The sequence below is a fragment of the Pangasianodon hypophthalmus genome, chromosome 16 (assembly GCF_027358585.1).
Source record: "Pangasianodon hypophthalmus isolate fPanHyp1 chromosome 16, fPanHyp1.pri, whole genome shotgun sequence".
Lineage (NCBI taxonomy): Eukaryota > Metazoa > Chordata > Actinopteri > Siluriformes > Pangasiidae > Pangasianodon > Pangasianodon hypophthalmus.
In genome coordinates this window covers 15,528,993-15,548,532 of record NC_069725.1, presented here as the reverse complement: position 1 = coordinate 15,548,532, position 19,540 = coordinate 15,528,993, and the positions used below count along the sequence as shown (strand labels likewise).

Below are 19,540 nucleotides of genomic sequence, written 5' to 3'. Positions count from 1 at the left end.
TCATGGAGTACTTAAATTAGTATGATGTATTTATTGATAGAGACTTCAGCGCACTTCTGTACATCGCTCTGGATAAGAGAGTCTGCCAATTGCCATAAATGTAAATGTTCCTCTTCTATGAAGTCCTTCTGTCCCTGCTGCTGCTTGTATTGACAGCTGATAATGGTTCCATAGTTTAATTAGAATATCTTTAAATGGTATAAAGCAAACATCCTTTCTTTTTTATTTTGGCTGGAAATGTTAATGCATCAATTTTTATGGTGTTGGCCAACCACCTGTTTGTGTCATATATGATGGCAAGCCAGTCTCCATTCTGAATGACACCAGGGACAATTTCAGTTGTTGTGCCCTTGGGTCATTTGCTGGGCTCATTATCCATGGCCTTCATTAACATTGCCAAAGGACTCAATTTACGTGCTTCAGCAGCACTGTAGAAATGTTCACATCAAACATCAGAATGAAGAAAAAGTGTGATCTCTGTGACTTTAACCTTAGCATGGATGTTGGTATCATATAGGTTGGTTTGAGTATTTCCAAAACTGCTGATCTTCTGGGATTTTCACACACAACAGTCTCAGTCACACAACAGAGTTTACAAAGAATGGTTGGAAAACAAATAACATTGATTGAGTGATAGTTCTGTGGGTGGAAACACCTTGATGAGAGATCAGAGGAAAATGGCCAGATTGGTATGAGCTGCCAGGAAGGATGTAGTAGCTCATATAACCACTCTTTACAGCCATGGTGAATCTGAGGCTACAGTGGGCACAAGCTCACAGAAACTGGGCAGTTGAAGATCAGAAGAAAAATCACCTGGTCTTTTTTGCTGATGATAGCCTCAGATGCTTTTCTGCTCACCATGGCTATAAAGAGTGCTTGTTTGAGTTACTATTGCCAGCTTAAACCAGTTTGGTCAGTGTCCTATGATCTCTCTCATCAGCAAAGTGTTTCAGGAAACCCAGCATTTTTAAATTGATAAATGCCTCCTACAGCCTGCGATTCCCTCCAACAGCACTCTTAGACAATGCCAAGATAAATAGGCACTTCACCGAGGAATAAGCTCAGAGATATGGAATTGGTAAGAGTTTGAAAAGTGACATGAACAACTTTATTTAATGTATACTGCTACATCCAACTATATTCAGCACGTTCACTTCACAGACGAAGTGGAAAAAATAGACAGCTTCATGTCTGTCTTTTGGAAGCAACAAGTTAGCCAGCTAACTATGATGAGTATAGTCAATATTTTAGGTTTAACAAAAAGAATATGTCTGTATGTTGAGCGATCAAAAGCAAATACACTCACCGTCCACTTTAACAGGAAGACCTGTACAACTTAAACCAGCCCATCTGGCACCAACACCCATGCCACAGTTAAAGTCACAGAGACCACACTTTTTATTCATTCTGATGTTTGATGTGAACATTATCTGAATCTCTTGTCCTGTATATGCATGATTTTATGCATTGTACTGCTGCCACATGATTGACTGATTGGATAACTCTATAAATGAGCAGGTGTATAGGTATTCCTATTAAAGTGGAGCATAGCTCATTTAAAGCTACTGTGTTTACTGCTGATGCTGTGCGCAGGAATGTTGATTTGACATCACTCCGTAAATGATGTGCAAATAGTGATGGATCGAACAGTGTGAGTGTCCCGACATTGCTCAGCGAGTATCAAATACAGGTGCTAAAACCTGATACCTAATACCAAACATGCTAACTCATTTGCAAAGACATCACCCAAATGTATCAGCTACCAGAGCGAGGAGAAAACACGAGTATTTAAGCAGCTATTAAGTGCCAATTTGGAATAAGCAAAACAAATAACTCTCTCCATAGGTATGCTTATAGCTTCCAATTTCCAGCTCAACTAAGTTGTAGAGAATCCTGGAATCTGCAGTTTGCTCGGAGTGCTCAAGCCATGTTATACACTTCCTTCTCACACTCATTTCAGCTAAAAGATAATAGCCAAATGAAACACAAGATCAGATTGTAAATCAACTGGCTGATGCCAGTTTATTTTATGTCTTCTAAGAAAATTACTTGTGCCACTCTTCCCTTCAACAGGCAGTGTTGTCTTTTTGTTGGAATGAAAAAAAAACAATAATAATAAAAGCACAATTTATGTTGCCGTTTCTTTTTATTTATATTTTTCCTCATGGCCAGTTCCCACCCATCAGGGAACTCTTCCCTATCACACGACAGCTACCAACTAGGGAGGGCGAATGCTATCATGTACTTTCTCCAAGGCACATGAAGCCAGCCAACCACATCTTTTTGAACTGCTGCTCATGCAATGTCAGGGGGTGGTGTATCCGCCCCCTTCTGCATGCATGAGCTCACAGATGCCCATGATTGGTTAGAGTCACTGTGATTGAATGGGGAGCGAGTATGCCACCCCCCTCCCCGAGCATGGCCAATTTTGCTCTCTTGGGCTCCCAGCCTTGAATGGCTATGGCATCACTGTGATTTGAACTTGAGGATGCTATGGCAAACGCTTTTCTGTTGTGCCAATCAGGAGCATGTTGCCATTTCTTTTCTAATTTTGTATCGAAAATGTATCATATTGAGGTGCAGAAACAAGAATACGTATCATGTCATGAAATTTGTGCATCATTACACCTCTAATGTTTACAAATTTGGGACAGAATTTCAGTAGGCTAAAAATTAGATTAAAAAAAATTTCAGATTTTGATGCTTATTAATATAACTTTCCCAACTTCTTACCTTATAATGAGTAATTTTCATTTAAATCACTTTTAATTCCTTTTGAATATAATAGGATAAAGGTTTTATCAGATTCAGTACGCATCTTAAATTGAAAGTCCCAGTTCTCCAGAATCACTGATGTCTGTATGTCTGTATGATTGATCTAAAGCAAATACTTGTATATACAGTATAAGTTAAGAAGTGCTACTGTGTGTTTTGCTGATGCTGACGCTAGTGCTGCATGTCGGGATAGTGAAATACTAAAATAGCATGTACACTCTTGATTTAAATGTGGCTTGATTGACTGCGACTCCCAGTAACATTTCAATATACAAAATCAGTTTTTATAGTTAGAGCAGTATTTCCTATATTAATTTGTAAAATCAATGAACAAAAGTGGAGATAATGAGTTTCTCTTGTGAGCACATTTGTAAATCAGGTCAGCTACAATCTCTTTACACTCACTCAGATACCAAATGTTTGATTCACCTTAGGTCTACATGTCTCACTTTTTCATGAACTGATCTATAGATTATGACAGTGAGTTGCCAACCTGTCTACACAGCTGTCACTAGTAACATCTCAGGGGAATTTTTGCTTGCTGATGCACTCAGATCCTGATTATATCCTGTAGTTTGTGTGGGAGCTGTATTTCATGGGATAGATACAGGGTTCTTAGACTGATGGTACTCTTGACCTAGTGAACTACCATGAGCATTTGACAGAGACTTCAAGGCTTGGTCAGGGTTACGGTGTGAAGTGTGTGTCTGTGTGTGTGTGTGTGTGTGCTTTGTGAGCACATGAATTTCAGATAAAAATGGCACCCTATTTTTTTTTAATACAAATTTTGTTATACATGTTTATTTTATTTTTTTTTACTTCTGCATTATTGAGTCAGGACATGAACATTTTATATTTCCAAGCATTATTTTTCCAAGAAAAAATTACTTTTTTTTTTTTAAATAAAAATGTTTGTATGACTGTAAAGAAAGCATCATATTACATAACAGACCACTTTTCAGACAAAAAAAAGCAAATAATGAAGGCTGCTGGGTTTTGCATGCAATAAAAGAAGCAAGTGTGACATAGTCTCCAGAACAACTGTGGCAGCCAATTTCCTTATAAAACTGTACAAATTGTACCTGAGACTACAATTTAAAAAAAACAAAAGCAAAGGGTTGACATGCCAAATATTGACATTGTTTAGTTTATTACTGTTTACTGCTCTTTATAGTATAATTTTATTATTTTTGAATGCATCTTTGCTTTATAGCATTTTGTTGCATATGCCTAAGACGTTTGCACAGTATGACTTCATGGGAAGCCTGGCATCACCTAAAATTTCATTAAAATGTGGCAATTCATAAAAATGGCATTTTCAAAAATGAAATGCTGCAATTAATCAGTCTTGGTGGAATTCAATACTAGCAGATGGGGTCAGAGCATCATAGTAAGACTGGAAATGGCAAAGGGTGGATAAAGACAGATTATATGAGAATCCACTCATGGTCTCATGACCTTCCCTTAGCAATAGGGATGAGGAGGGGACAGAAAGAAAAAGGTTTATGAGGCTGCTTTTATTTGAAAATGTGAATACCATGTTTGTGTGTGAATCTGTTAGATGAATGTCTTTGTATATATCTGTACATTTGGGTGGTTTGTTTGTAGATTATCATGAACAAAAGCACACAAACTGTAAGCATTGACACAAATATATTTGGATTCAAACTTCATTCCTTTCATTGCAAAACCCTACACAATCATATAGTTTAGCAGTGCTGAAATGTACTATCGCTGTCAAAACATACAAGCTTCGAATACAAACTACAAGCCAACATCAAGAAATCACTATTCACGCTTTTTGAATTTTATCTAAAACAAGCAAATAACCAATATAAAAAGTAAATAAAACTTTACCTCTTTGTCATTTCAAATGATCAATATCCTGGATATTATAAATTCAACTCTTATTTTCTCCTTGAATGTCAAATAACGTTTTGTGTTTTTCAGTATAACTGAAATGACAGATTTCAGGCATCTTTTCAAAACCCTTTTTTTCACTCTCATAAATGAATGCAAGCAAGCAACTACAGATACAATTACACACATGACCACAGGGGAGAGATGGAAAACCAGAAAAGGAGACAAAATTCAACCCCTAAACCCACTCTACTGCGATTACTTTATTCCCTTATTCAAATAAAATTTTATTTAGCGCTTGTAACAGTGGACATTGTCACAAAGCAGAGTTACAGAAATCTGGATATACAATGGATATAAAATGTCTACACACCCCTGTTAAAAAGTTAGGTTTTTGTGATGTAAAAAAATGAAACCAAGATAAATCATGTGAGAACTTTTTCCACCCTCAATGTGAAATTATAACATAAAAATTAAGTTAAAAACAATTTAGGGAAAAATATGAAAAATAAAAAAGTTACAGTAACCTGGTTGCGTGAGTGTGCACACCCTTTTATAACTGGGGATGTGGCTGTGTTCAGAATGAACCAATCACATTCAAATTATCCTACACCTGTCATCAATAAAATTATTCTGATTAACCCCAAATAAAGGCTAGCTGTTTCTGTAGGATTTTCTTGACATCTTCTTGGTTTCATCTGACTGCTGAAGCCATGGTCCACAAAAAGTTTACAAAGCATGTACGGCATCTCACTTGTCAAAAGATCTCTGTCAGGAGAGGGGTATAAAAGAAATTCAGAAACATTAGATGTACTATAGAACACTATGAAGGCCATCATCAACAAGTGGAGAAAATTGGGCACCACAGTGACATTAGCAAGAACAGGACATCCCTCCAAAATTTACAAAAGGACAAGACAAACACTTACCAGGGAGGCTTCCAAGAGACCTATGGCAACATTAAGGAGCTGCAGTAATATCTGACAAGTACTGATTACTCCTAATTTTCCCCCTAAAATTAATTCTTATTGTTTTTCACTTTAATTTATTGGTTTCAATTTCACAATAAAGGTAGAAAAGATTCTGACATGATTTATCTTGGTTTCTTTGTTTACATCACAAAAACCTGCCATTTTAACAGACTTTTTTATATCCGTTGTAGATTTAGATTTATCGCTATTGACCAAGCCAGAGGCAACTCCCTTATTCCTTTCCTCTGCTCCCTATCTGGTTGTATAATACAGTTTTTGGCCCCAGACTCCCCTGACTTTCAAACCCCCGACCAACCCAATCCCCAAATTCCCCCCTGACCCCCGGGCTATGTGGACGAGGGCGACTGATCTGAGTGCAGGTGGGTGAGACTCCTTTCCTGTGCTCCCCAGGCTCTCACTGCTCCAGTGGTGGCCATAGCAAACGCATGGCGTCTTCATCCTCTTCTCCACCCACTCTCGCTCCTCTTCTTCCTCTGCAGCCCCCAGGGGCTTTCAACCTGCCTCTGGCCTGGGGCTCCTCAGAAAATCAAGATGTGGAGCAGGACACAGAGCCCTCACCCTCTGAGGTAAGTGGTTGGAGCAGCACAAACACTTTATTCAAGAGGCCCCTCTCACTATTCTGCACTAATACTCTGTCTTTATGTTGCATTCATATATAAAATTAAACTGCATTTTCTCTTCCTCAGCCTTGCTTCCTAACCCTAACAAAATCTGCCTGAACATCACCTGGCATATTACTAGGCACTGAAACTGTACTGTGAATGTACTATACATTCACTGTACTATTGCACATGATTCTTAGCCTAAAGGAAACCACAGAAGATCTACTAGAGCATGTGAAAGGGTGCAGATAAGCAGAGGGGATAGGTGATGGTGGGAATCAATAGTGTTGGACAGTGAGAGGGGAAGGGAGGCTTTTCTCTTTTCTTTTATTAGTCCAGGACATTGCATGTTCCCAATGTGTGTTAAGGTGGCATTTGGTTTCACAGAACCTCCCTTCCCAAGATGCCACACCATGTCTGTGAACAAGCCATCTGTTTGTTTAGAGTGTAATGTGTTTTTTTTATACAAAGTATGGTGTGTTTTTATGGAGAGAGAAAGAGACAGAACATGAGAGTAAAAAAAGTAGGGGCTCCAAGGATAGGTCAGACCTACATACATTCAGAGCGAGAGTGGAAAAGCAAAGTTTATCTGTAATACCACTGTCCTCTGATACTCACACACACCCCTTCAAAATCAAATACTGTATATTTTCTTGTGTCTATTGAGACACCACAAACTATACCCCTAACACACTAAGTACCTCACTATGCCCCTCAAATAGATTACTTTTGCATGTGTCTTTGGTTGTCTTGCTTAAGATTTTTTTGTTCAAGGAAACTGTTTTCCATTTTTCTGTTTCCTTTTTGTGTTTGACATCAGTCTGGATGCATTAAGAGTAAACTCCACTATACATGTTATGTATCTATCAGTTGGCCTTAACAGTGTGTGCATGTATTCTTACAGGAAGAAATGCAAGAGGAAGAAGATAGTCAAAGTAACACTGCAGGTATTTGTGTGTATGTGTGCGGATGAGCTTTTCTTGTCTCTCTTACCTTATCTGGCCTTCTTTCTATGCATGTATATTATTTTTCCCATAAATAAGACCAGGTCCTTGTGTTAGTTCTCATTTTCTTTCTCTTTTTTCCTCTCTATTAGGCAGTAGCCAGGCTCCTGTAGAGGTGGATCAGATTGCAAAGGGGCAGCATGGTGTGTGTGTGGCACAAGAGCTGGCCTGCTCCCTGTGCAAGCAACTGTTTAGCAGCCTGCTCCAGCTGAGGCAGCATGAGTACCACCACACATTCTCGTTAATGCAGCTCTCTTTGGACTGCTTTGAGCCGCGGCACCCCCCCAGTGCCCGCTACCGGTGCTCACACTGCCCAGCCAGCTTCACACTGAAGTCCAATGCTGACCGCCACGAGAAGACAATTCACTTCAAGTGCAAGCTCCTACAGTGTACCTACTGCCTCAAGCACTTTCGTGACCGCACTGATCTCAATCGTCACCTGGCATCTGTTCACTCAGGAGAGCGAGGCTATGCATGTCCGTCCTGCTCCCGTGCCTTTGCAACACAGAAGAACCTCGTCACGCATGTCAGGCTCTGCTTACAGGTGGATGCCCCTTCTGCCAAGCCACTTTCCAGCCCCCATAACAGAGACTGACCCTGCCCTTTTTTATTTGCCACCTAAATGGTAATTTTAGCCTGTAAGCTATAATGAATACAGCAAAGCATCGTCATCATCATCTACTCAGGGGTCCTTTTTTGGCAAGAGCAGTGAGATTTGTACAAGCTCTGTACCAAATACATACCAGACATATACAAAAGTAACATTTTTGTACAAATGTTAATTTGTGAATTAAAGTCTATATTTCATATTTTCAAGTCTTTTTATATGATTACTGTACATGCACATGCACCATATGTATAAAGACAACTTACTATGCAAAGACAAAGTAACTAACTTATAAAGACAACTTACTATGCAAAGACATATGTAATAATTACCTTATTTTGTGGCCATGTATATGGGTTTTGGCAATTTATACTCTGAAAACACAGTATTTGTACTGTAGTAATGAGTACTCTCACTGTTTGGCTTTGTTCTCAAACCACTCATCCTGCTCACTTTGCCTCTCTTAAAAAAGTAAAACAGGTTTCTGCCTCAGTAGTTCTACCTCTTAGGGTGCATCTAAGGGATTCTCACAGGCTCATGCAAAATAGATGATCTTCAAATCTATGGATCTTAGCCATAAACTAAACTGTACTTATGTGTGCATTTTGTTTGTTTTGTTTTCGTAGTAGTCATTCCAGCTAACTGTTAACAGTAGATAGTGATGGGGAATGTTTGTTAATATCTGTTACTTTCTTAGGTTACTGTCTTAGGATATTGCTTTAATATATTGCTTTCTTAGGTTAGGATGGCTGGTGATTAAATATTTGTAGTCATTACCAACTATATTTTCTCTGCAGCCTAATCATTGCTCAGTCCAACTTTATTATCTTTTTCATGGGTTGGTTCCCAAACTTTTTGGGCAAACAACCTCAAATGGCCATTACAAGTATTCAGCAACCCCCAGGGACAGTAGCTAGACTGTTAATCGTCCGGGACTGAGCCCAGATTCTTCTCCAGCATGTGAGTGTTAAAAATTGTGTTGAAAATTGGAGAAGGAAGCAAGGGTTTGGATTTGATTTAACATATAATCTGCATATGAATAATCCGGCCACTCGAATGTCTCAAACTAGCATCATATCAGATATCTACTACCATTTGTACCAGGCCTACATGATGGGAAATCCTCAAAACCCATAATACAATGGCATAATACAATAGCGCAGCTAGTAGCCTAAAGTTTTGTTTTATGGAAGCTGTGGGAACTTAGCTGTCAATGTATGACATGGTCAGACAAAAAGTTGGATTTATCATAAAACTTGCCTAGGGTGTTATCACTGTATGTAGGACTTCCAGATTGATAAAATATAAACCAATCCACTCCAAGTGAGGAATTGCCAAATGCCCAGGCCAGGTTATGTCCCTGGCAACCCCAAGCCTTGACCACCCTGTATTTTTTTTTAATTCCAGATTTACAATTTCAGACTACTGTAACTTTTGAACACTTTATGATGTCAGTAACATATTGGTAAAATAAGTGACTAAAATCCAAAAGAATATTCCTTGAACTGACCTACCAGTCTAGTACGAAGGGTGAGCTTGCATTTCTTGGCACAGCTTTACAAAACGTGTGTTTGAAAAGGCGCATCTCTTTTCACTGTCACATCCAGTTTCAAACAATAGATAAGAACAAAACATATAGTACATAAGTATGAAATTTGAGACACAAAACTCGTTTGTTTGATGGATATCAATGGATGGGGGAATTTGTTCATTTTTTTGCTGAATTCATGGTGCTCACTAATGCGGCGTGACAGGAAACACTAAAATAGAACTCTTTTCATTTAAATGTCTTGAATGAATGCAACTCCCAGTAACATTTCAAAATCAGTTTTCATAGTTAGAGTGATATTTCTAATATTATATTGCATATAATTAATTTTACAATATTGTAAAATTAAAAAAAAAGAAAAAAAAACTTTCTCTTGAGACCCCCATTTGTAAATCAGTTGACCCCACATGAGGTCGTAACCCCTAGTTTGGGAACCCCTGCTCTTTTATTTGAAAGGAAACCTGCCCCCCTACAGGAGGATAGTGTAATGTCCAAGAATTCAGGCTTAAGGAGGCTTAAGGGTAGACTTTAAATCTGTAGGTCAACAATGTCCTCTCTCTCTCTCTCTGTCCATCTGTCTGTCTATCTGTCTGTCTGTCTGTCTGAACAACCTCGGCATTTGGCTGAGCTTGACCTTCACCGTGACTCACCCTTGGCCTCTGAGATAAAGAGTATGTGGTAGGAAAGAATTAGAGTTGTGAAGGCCATGGATAAAACCCCAAGTAAACCCCACAATCCTTGCTGACCTTACTGTAGAGTTTATGTAAGAACTATAAGTGGAGGACTTTTAGGAGGAATGGTTGGCCAGTAGTGATACACTAAATCATGTCCATGGTTTTGTCTGTTCATGGTTGTCTTTCAGAAACAAGGACTGCTGTGGAACAAATATGTTGCCTAATCCTTGCATTGAAGTTTATGTTAAACTACTTACAACATGCTTTTTTAACTATAATGTATGTAATGTAAACCAGACAGCCTCTCTTGTTGGATCACATGAGCACTTCTGTTTGAAGACCATTTTTGTGTTTCCTGAACACTAAGAATTCTTTATATATGATTTTCAGTTGCAACATATTTCAATTTAATATATACAGTATAAAAACCAAATATATATACACTATACACATGGCCACAAGTATGGACACCTGACAATCACACCCATGTGTAGGCCTTCTACAAACTGTTGCCACAAAATTGGAAGCACACATTTGTCTAGAACATCTTTGTATGCTGTAGCTTTAAGATTTCCCTCCACTGGAACTAAGGGCCTTAGCCCAAACCTGTTCCAGCATGACAATGCCCCATTTGCCAAGGTTGGTGTGGAAGAACTTGAGTGGCTTTCACAGATGAATTGGAACTCTGACTGCATGCCAGGCCGTCTCGCCTGACATCAATACCTGACTTCACTAATACTTTTGTGGCTTAATGGGCAGAAATCCCCATAGCCAAATTCCAAAATATAGCATAAAGGCTTCCCAGATGACTGGAGGCTGTTATAGCAGCAAAATGGGAACAAACTCTGTGTTCCCACATATGATTGTGATGGTTAGATGTACACATATTTTGGCCATATAGTGTACATAAACTGTATTAGATACATTATATAGACATTCACAGTTGCTGAATGGCTGTATATAGATGACAGGAAATGAAATGCCTGTTGTAATTGTATATTCATGTGAGCCAGTTCTGCATTTACTTTCAAAATAATTTCATGACTGTAATGTTCTAAGACCACATACATTGTATGTGTAATCATTTACTTTGGATAAGTTACTGGATCTAAAACCACAATAACGGAGACAGACCTGTCTATGCTCAAAAACAATTTACATCCAATTTACATACAAAAACCTTTTATATCCAAAATTATTTGCTAGGAAGCCTACAGAATATAGTCCTATAAACTCTAATCTGTCCTAAGTCATGGGTAAGTCAAGTTATTTTCTCTCAGAGAATGAGAGAAATTACTGAGAGAATTTCTCTCAGTAATTTGTGGGCTTCATGATTTTTGTGTGAACTTTGCTTTCATGATTTACAAAAGTATTTTGGCAAATTTTTCCATGTTTCCATGATTCCATGCATAAATGTGATAAAGCATGGTGTGGGCAATGTTAACTTGTGCTAGACCGGTTATCATGTACTCACTGTTTTATCTATTATTAAAAAAGGAAAACAGGGGAGTGTCACGTGAACCGAGAGCAAAATGGCTGCCTGAGAATTTGTTGTTTCTGAGAATCTGTGGCACTGTAAAATTAAGCATTTTATTTTATTTTCCTTCAATTTACACTTTCAGTAGGGCTCAGGAGAGACTGGGTAGGCCAAATTTTTTTCTCTTCTTTTAAGTCCAATAAAAGAGGTACTGCTATCCTTATAAACAAAAACACTCCTTTTGTTCTTGAAAAGGAAGAAAGTTACCCTAGAGGCAGATACACCAAAGTTACTAGTTTTATTCTTGGCCAGCATCTTACCATTTTAAACATATATGCTCTGAAGGAAGACTGCCCCAAATGTATGTCTTGTATGGTTCTATTATTTTGTCAGCACTGTAAAGGACTGGGTGTTTTAGTAGGTGACTTTAATTTCATATTGAATCCCAGCTTGGATAAATTATCTTTAGCTCCTCGAACAAATTCAAAATCATTTCATACTCTCAAGTTCATGTGTCAGGATTCAGGTCTTATAGATGTATATATGGATGGAGAGAATTACATCCCATTGACAAAGATTATACGTTTTACTCCTCCTAAGTCATACACCAAACTGGACTACTTTTTCATCCTTTCCAACCTTATAAGTGTGGTGAGAGGCTGCTGGATGGACCCTGTTGTGTTGTCAGATTATAGCCCAGTGTATATGAAGGTCTTTCTTGACATGGCTATTCCAAGAACAGCCAAATGGAGACTAAATTCCTCATTTTTAATTACGGAACTTTTTTTTCAGACACTCAAGGCAAAACATCCCAATGGACCGGCATGATAATCAGCATTCAGCCACCTCTTCTATGATCAAATGGGACACCTTATTGCTTATACATCTTTACAGGCAAAAATACAGGCACCAATAAGAAAAGAACCAGTGTTATGTTATGCAACAAAAACATAAACACCAACTCAAACTGGCTAGAACTTATTAACAAATGCTAAATTAAAACTTAATATAGAGTATACAAATCATGCAAAAAAAAAGCAGTCTGTTTCTTTCCAAACAAAAGTTATGAATTTGGAACTAAATCAAGCCGTCTCCTAGCATATCAGTTGAAATCAGGTGCAAAATGGAAGCTCTATTAAGGCAATAAAAACATTATCTGGTGCCATTAGATATGAACCTATTATTATTATTATTATTATTATTATTATTATTATTATTATTATTATCATTATTATTATTAGGGGGCCAAGCACCGAAGGTGCATAGGAGCCCTATTGTTATTCTATGTATTTTTTTTCTTCTTCTTCTGGCTAGGGGGCCTAATTTCAAAGTATATTTATGGTCATAACTTTTGAACCGTGTGTCCTGGATTCATCCCTGGATTCCCTGGGTCGAGACGAGTTCAATGCACCCTATGACATCAATTTCTGCCAAACATGCCAAAAATGCTTACATCTAACTGCCATTTTTGCTACTTCTCATCATCTTGATACCTGTCAAAAGTTATCAAAGGAATTTTTATATTCAAATCCGTTCTACTGTAACGCGCTGGCATATGAAAAAAAAAAAACAGGATGTGAGGGTGTATCTCAGCAATGCATCTACGTATCATCACAAAACTTGATAACTATCTTCAGGACCATGCCCTGAATGTACCCAAGAAATTTTATGACTGCACCACCTGTAACAACTTTCATTTTTTTCTTCTATCATTTGAAGAGTTTGTGCTAAATTCACAGGTCATTTTTCTTATAATTCCCTGGAGTATGCAGAAGTGAGTGCATGCCATCTGAACATCTGAAATTCAAGTGTATTTCCCGTCAAACAGCTTGGATTTTGTCAAAAACTGTTTTTTTGCTACTCCTCCTACAAATTTTCTTCAATCATCACCAGATTTGGCAAACGTCATCTTCAGAGTAAGCGACACAAAATTTATCAAAAGAATTTTGAATGTTCCAAATGGTTTGTCCGTAATGGGCCAACAAACAGGAATTGAGGCTGTATCTCAGCAACAACCTTGCAACATTTGCTGCTATAAAAGCCTCCTCTCTTCTGGGAGGACTTTCCCCTATATTTTGGAATGTGGCTATGGAGATTTGTGCTCATTCATCCACAAGAGCATTAGTGAGGTCAGGCACTGATGTCGGGCAGGAACGCGTGGTGTGCAGGCAGCATTCCAAGTTACCCCAAAAATGTTCAGTGGGTTGAGGTTAGGGCTCTCTGCAGGCCACTCAAGTTCTTCCACACCAACCTTAGCAAATGATGTCTTTATGGACCTCGCTTTGTGCACAGGAATATTGATATGATGGAACAGGTTTGGGCTTAGTCCCTTAGTTCCAGTAAAGGAAAATCTTGATGCTATACAAAGACATTATAGACAATTGTATGCTTCCAACTTTGTGGCAACAGTTTGTAGAAGGCCGACGTAAGGGTGTGATGGTCAGGTGTCCACATACTTTTGGCTATATAGTGTAAGTCATTAGGACATTTGGGTCACTGTCACTTGTAGATTTACTAGTTTTGCTTACATGCTCTTTTTAGTTTAGTGTATATGGATTAATTATTAGGACCACTGCTTCATTCCAGTCTCTATATAAATTGTTCTTTTATGTGGCCTAAATAAAATATTTAAAAAAGAATTAATATTGTAAAGCAATACAGCATGTGTCCAATTGGTAAAACCTACCCTAGTGAATTCTCATGCCTCCTTTACACTATCTCTAAATGTTTTTCTTTTTCCTCTCTGCAGTAAATGACTTCACAGTGATCAGGAAGAAATTCAAGTGTCCATACTGCAGCTTCTCTGCCATGCACCAGTGCATCCTGAAGAGGCACATGCGCTCTCACACAGGCGAGAGGCCCTACCCCTGTGAAATCTGTGGCAAGAAGTTCACCCGCCGCGAGCACATGAAAAGGCATACACTGGTGTGTTGAGAGCTGTGCAGTGTGACAGGAGAGTCAGCAGGGGGCAGCATTGCCAAGAGCACAGATTCACACATGGAAAACATTTACATTTCTTAAATTAGTATGATTTATCCAAAGTGACTGAAAAATGAGGCAGGATATTATTACAGCATACAGCTGTTCTAACTGATGACAGCGATACATGTGGCAGTCTTTCGTTCATCTGAATGAAATAAGAAATAAGTGTAAGATGCTTACAGACATAACAGAAAAAGCTAGTCAAAAGGCAGTCACTCAAACTATGAATGATACAATTTTACAAGGCTAGCTAGCAATGTAGTACAAAATAATTAAGATAGCCATAAGCAAGAAAGTTTGTTGATTACCATAACAGCTAATAGGACATCAAAGAAAACACCAAGTGTTTTCCAGCATTCAAATGTTTACTGTCAGCATAACAGTGCTCTAAGAGGAGGTATGTTTGTAGTCTTACAAACAAATATGTTTGAGGTTTAGGTTTAAGATCCGTATAGTGGGCAGTTGAGTATTTTTCTGCCAACACTTGCTGTGTGAGAAGTTTTGACTAAAAGACTCAGAATTGGTAAAATTGTGTTTTGTATCACTTTCTGTTTCATGTTTGGAATATTTTTAATTACTCTTTGAGTTTTTTACCAACTTGTGTTGGTGGAATATTCTTGCACAATAGGCGCAATAAAGAAAATATACTTAATATACAGTGTGTAATAACTATTGAGTCGTTTTTATCTTGTATGATTATTTATAGAAATTGAATCAAATACCACCCTGTGCAAAGAAGTAAAGTGTATTTAAATAAGAGAGATAGGTCTTTCAGCATCTCTCAGAGTCTTTCAGCGCTTCATTATTCCCCTCTGTTTCTGATTCTCATGCTTATCTAAGTGTGATTATGCAAGTGTGGCACAGAAACTTCGTCACAGAAATGTGAGGAGCAGCTAGAAATCAATTGTGTAGATATTCCTTATACGTAATCAGTAGTGATCTGGATTGTCTGGTTGCCTGGCTATCAGTTTTGCTCTTTAAATTTTTTCAAGACTATAGATATCCTTGTTATTTATCCCTCCTCTAATGATAAAAAAAATAGCTTCGCTGTTTTTGCTAATGATCATTAGGTTGTAAAGTCAAATTTCCTGAAAGGCCAGAGTTCCACTGTTGTGTAAGACCCTCCATTGGTGCTGTACAATGGCTGATCTCATGGGAGATAAATAAAGTTAATACAATTTGTATATCCTGTTTTTCCCAGGTGCACAGTAAGGATAAGAAGTATGTATGTAAGGTCTGCAGTCGGGTCTTCATGTCAGCTGCCAGTGTAGGCATCAAACATGGCTCCCGTCGCCATGGTGTTTGTACAGAGTGCTCAGGTCGTGGTATGGCCGCCCTGCTGGACCACAACGGTGAAGAGGAAGAGCTCCTCTACCCTGGCAATCACCGTTTCCCTGACGATGGTGAAGAAGAGATGATCCCAGAGGCGGAGCTCATGGAAGAAGCAGGTGAGGACGGAGAGGGCACAAAATGGCCGGGCGACTCAGGTATAGCACAGCGCAATGAAGGTGTCACAGACGATGCCAAGGAGGAGAGTGATTCAGTGCAAGAGGGTGAGACCAGGGCAGGCATTGATAAAGAATTTGCATGGATTTCCTAGTTGCGCACCAGGAGTCTGGTCCATCCTGACACACCTTCTGACAGGCGTGTGCCAGTCTGAAGTGCCAGAGTCAGATCTCTGTGTGTAAAGGGAGCCACAATCTCACACACCAATCCTAGAAATGAAGATTTGGCAGCCAAACAAGAGAAGGGAATCCTCTCTCCATGCTGCAATGTGTGTCTGAGCCAGTGTTTGCTTCATCTTCTTCCTTCTTTCATCCTAAGGACCAGATGAGTTGGGACGTTGGTGTTTTATATAATTTATTTCTGACCAGAGAGAATAAAAGTGTCTTGGATGTTGATGTTAATCAATCAAACTGTGTTGATGGCTTGGAGAAAGAAAGCATATGACTGGCACAATCTCCTTATGCAGTCACCACTGGCTGCTGTCTTAACTATTCCAAATCTGGGTATGTCAAATGACTTTCAGCAGTTTTGAGCACATTGTTTTCTGCAAACAAAAACTGCCACAGATTTGCACTTTAAATATTGACTGTCCTGTCAATTCCTTGTTTTTGTGGTTTACATTTTTATTCCAATTTACAAATATGGTGACCGCTCCTACCTTTAAATATACAGTTTCTCAAGACTGTTATATATTTGTGCAGAGTGTGCTGATTATAATGTATGTTTTTTAAATATTTTCTTTCTTTGCCAATTAAGTTTTCTTAAATCATGTGCACATAAAAACAGGAATGCGTATATTTGATTATTTGTGTTTATAAAAGACAATGGATAGAAAAGAGAACACTATGCAGAAATGAATTTGTCAGCTGTAGTTTTAGTTTCTCCTTCAAGGAAGTCCTTCAAGGAAATTACAGTGAGACAGAGATAGGGGTTATGGTTGATATTTGAATTAATTGTTAATATTACTTTTTTATCCTTAATATTTCCATATAACTTGCATTCCATGTCTCTTAGTCAGGGGAAATGCTTGATTTATTAAGAGAATAACCAGTGAGAGGTGGGTGATTGTGTGTCTGTCTGAATGTATATGCACATGTGTGAGCTATATAGGATCCCAAGGTTGTGGCATTGTTGAATATGTGAAGCCAATTAAAATAGTCATAAGTCTTTACTGCTATTGATCACTTTTAATCATTCTCTGAGTTGTCACTCACTAGTTTATTGTATTTTACTTTTTCATTCTTGTACTGAATTTCACCATCTGCCTCTGGAATCTTGAAACCTCTGTAATTTGACAGGGAGTGCCATGCCTTCCTCAAAAGTATTTGTTATATCTGGACTCAAAAATGTATGCATTGTTTTTTCTTTCATGGATCACACCAGATATTTGATCTTCTATGATATTTCTTTTTAATATCATTCCTTCTTCTACTTTTTTCCATTCCTCTTTAAGACTGTTTTTCTCCTATTATTGGTGTCTAGTTTGTTAAAAAAAAAACTGTTTAAAAGGTTTGTGTTGGAAATACCTTAAGTCTGGCGCATGCTTTAAGTGAATTTTGTCTGTTTATTTTGTTTGATAGGTTATTTATTAACCATACAATTACTCATCTATTTAGATATTTCCACTCTTCTGTTTGTCTCCAGCTTCAAGAGCACAAACAGTAAAAATGTATATTTTTATGGATGACAGCGATTTGTGAATGTTTTCAGTGTTTGTGTGTTCTTGCTATGAGTACCTATTATTATTATTATTATTATTATTATTATTATTATTATTATTGTCATTAAGTGCTTTATTGGGAATTTCATTTAGCTATTTTTTTCCCTCTTTGACGAGAGCATAAACTCTCAGATTTGCCTTGTTTGTGGGCAGTAAACTGTGTGGCTTTTTATTATGAGTGCCAGTTGCATTTCTACTTGATATTTTAAATGACATTTTGTTTTCATGAGAACAGAAACCTGCAGCTTGGCTAACACTTGGTTAGATGTTGTCAGAGAGAGATATACTGCACATGTTTCTTTATTACAGACATACACTAAAGTAATGAATATTATACCAAAAAACTATCTAGTATACTTTGTATACATTACATGAAGTGCTTTTATTTCAACAATGTGCAGGTGTGAAGCTTTGAATAGTGGTTTTCTTTGTTATCTTTTTTTCCACTAACTCTAGAATGCACAGATATTTGGTGTCATTATATAAAATAAAGGGTGTTTTAAGTTTTGTTAAGATGAATTTAGCTTTAAAAATGTTGCCCTTAGAGACCTGCTCAGAGTTTCATTCATATGTGCTACTGTATGTTTTCACCTTGAACGTAGCAGTCTAAGACTTGGCACTGGCTTGGGAATTATGGGAAATGTATAATTAAGTGAGAATTTATATACACTTGTGTACCTTAGATCCCATCAGCCAAAGTCTTGGCTATGTGTTACATCTAATGCCTCCAAGACTGGGATATTTTGCTTGGTTTTCTTTGTTTAATTTATTGTGATCCTCAACTTTAAATAAAATGTAAAAATCTTTTTAAATTAATAGGAGGAAATTGGATGAAATCATTTGGATTTGGCTTTTTGCTTTTTATCAGGATACTTCTCAAATGTGCCTAAATGTATTTACATATACATATGTGTATATATATATATATATATATATATATATATATATATATATATATATATATATACACACACACACACACACACACATACACATATATGCGTGCGTGCGCACACACACACACACATATATATATATATATGTGTGTGTGTGTGTGTGTGTGTGTGTGTACATACACATAAAAGAATGCTTTGTATGAACTCAACTTATAACTTATATTTTATGGTGTGAGCCATATTTTCTATTGTATAACATTACAATGAATAGTTTCTGTAGAAATCACAAAAATTGTATAATTTGGTGTTGTGTATGTTTTTGACACATTGCTTTGACTTTTCTGCTCATGACTGTTCACCTGCATTTGTCTACAAGTTTAATGTGGGACAAATATCAGTCCTGATGAAAAACTGCAATCTGTTTGGGTACATGATTAAATGAAAAAAGTATGAAGCCATAAGTAAAATTTAGACTCAACTTAAGGTTCATAATGTTCTTGTTTCTTTTCACTCACACACACACACACACACACACACTCACACACACGTGACCTTTTATTTTTTATTTGCCTGAATGAAACATAATTTAAAAACTACAAGGTAATTTAGAAAACCTTATTATTAAAGTGTCATCTTACTTTCAACAGGACAAAACTGAACTCACAATATATAAAATAAAACTAGGAAAAAGATGAACAAATACGTTGTAAATAGATTAACAAATATATTGTTTTTGTTTGTTTTTATAAGTTCTATGAATAATTTTAAGACAAACCCAGTAAATATTCATACAGTGGGGCATAGGACTGTTTCAACCTTTGTGCAAGTATACAGTCAGGTCCATAAATATTTAAACATTGACAAATGTATTTTTTATTTTAGATGTTATTTTAGAT

At 37.4% G+C, this 19,540-nt stretch overlaps 1 protein-coding gene across 3 annotated transcripts in view; it reads left to right on the top strand.

Annotated features, from left to right (window-relative positions):
- The window catches only part of zbtb46 (zinc finger and BTB domain containing 46), a 105,442-nt gene extending 86,878 nt beyond the window's left edge, over positions 1-18,564 (top strand). For 2 of the 3 annotated variants that reach the window (XM_026920467.3, XM_026920465.3), the window contains exons 4-6: positions 6,018-6,193; positions 7,134-7,176; positions 7,326-8,042. In XM_026920467.3, the coding sequence (XP_026776268.1) occupies positions 6,018-6,193; positions 7,134-7,176; positions 7,326-7,828 (722 nt within the window). In that variant the 3' untranslated portion in view covers positions 7,829-8,042. Of the gene's footprint in view, positions 1-6,017; positions 6,194-7,133; positions 7,177-7,325; positions 8,043-14,289; positions 14,466-15,723 lie in introns of those variants that run through there. The other variant, XM_026920470.3, reaches the window with a different exon arrangement.
- The last annotated feature ends 976 nt before the right edge of the window (positions 18,565-19,540 follow it).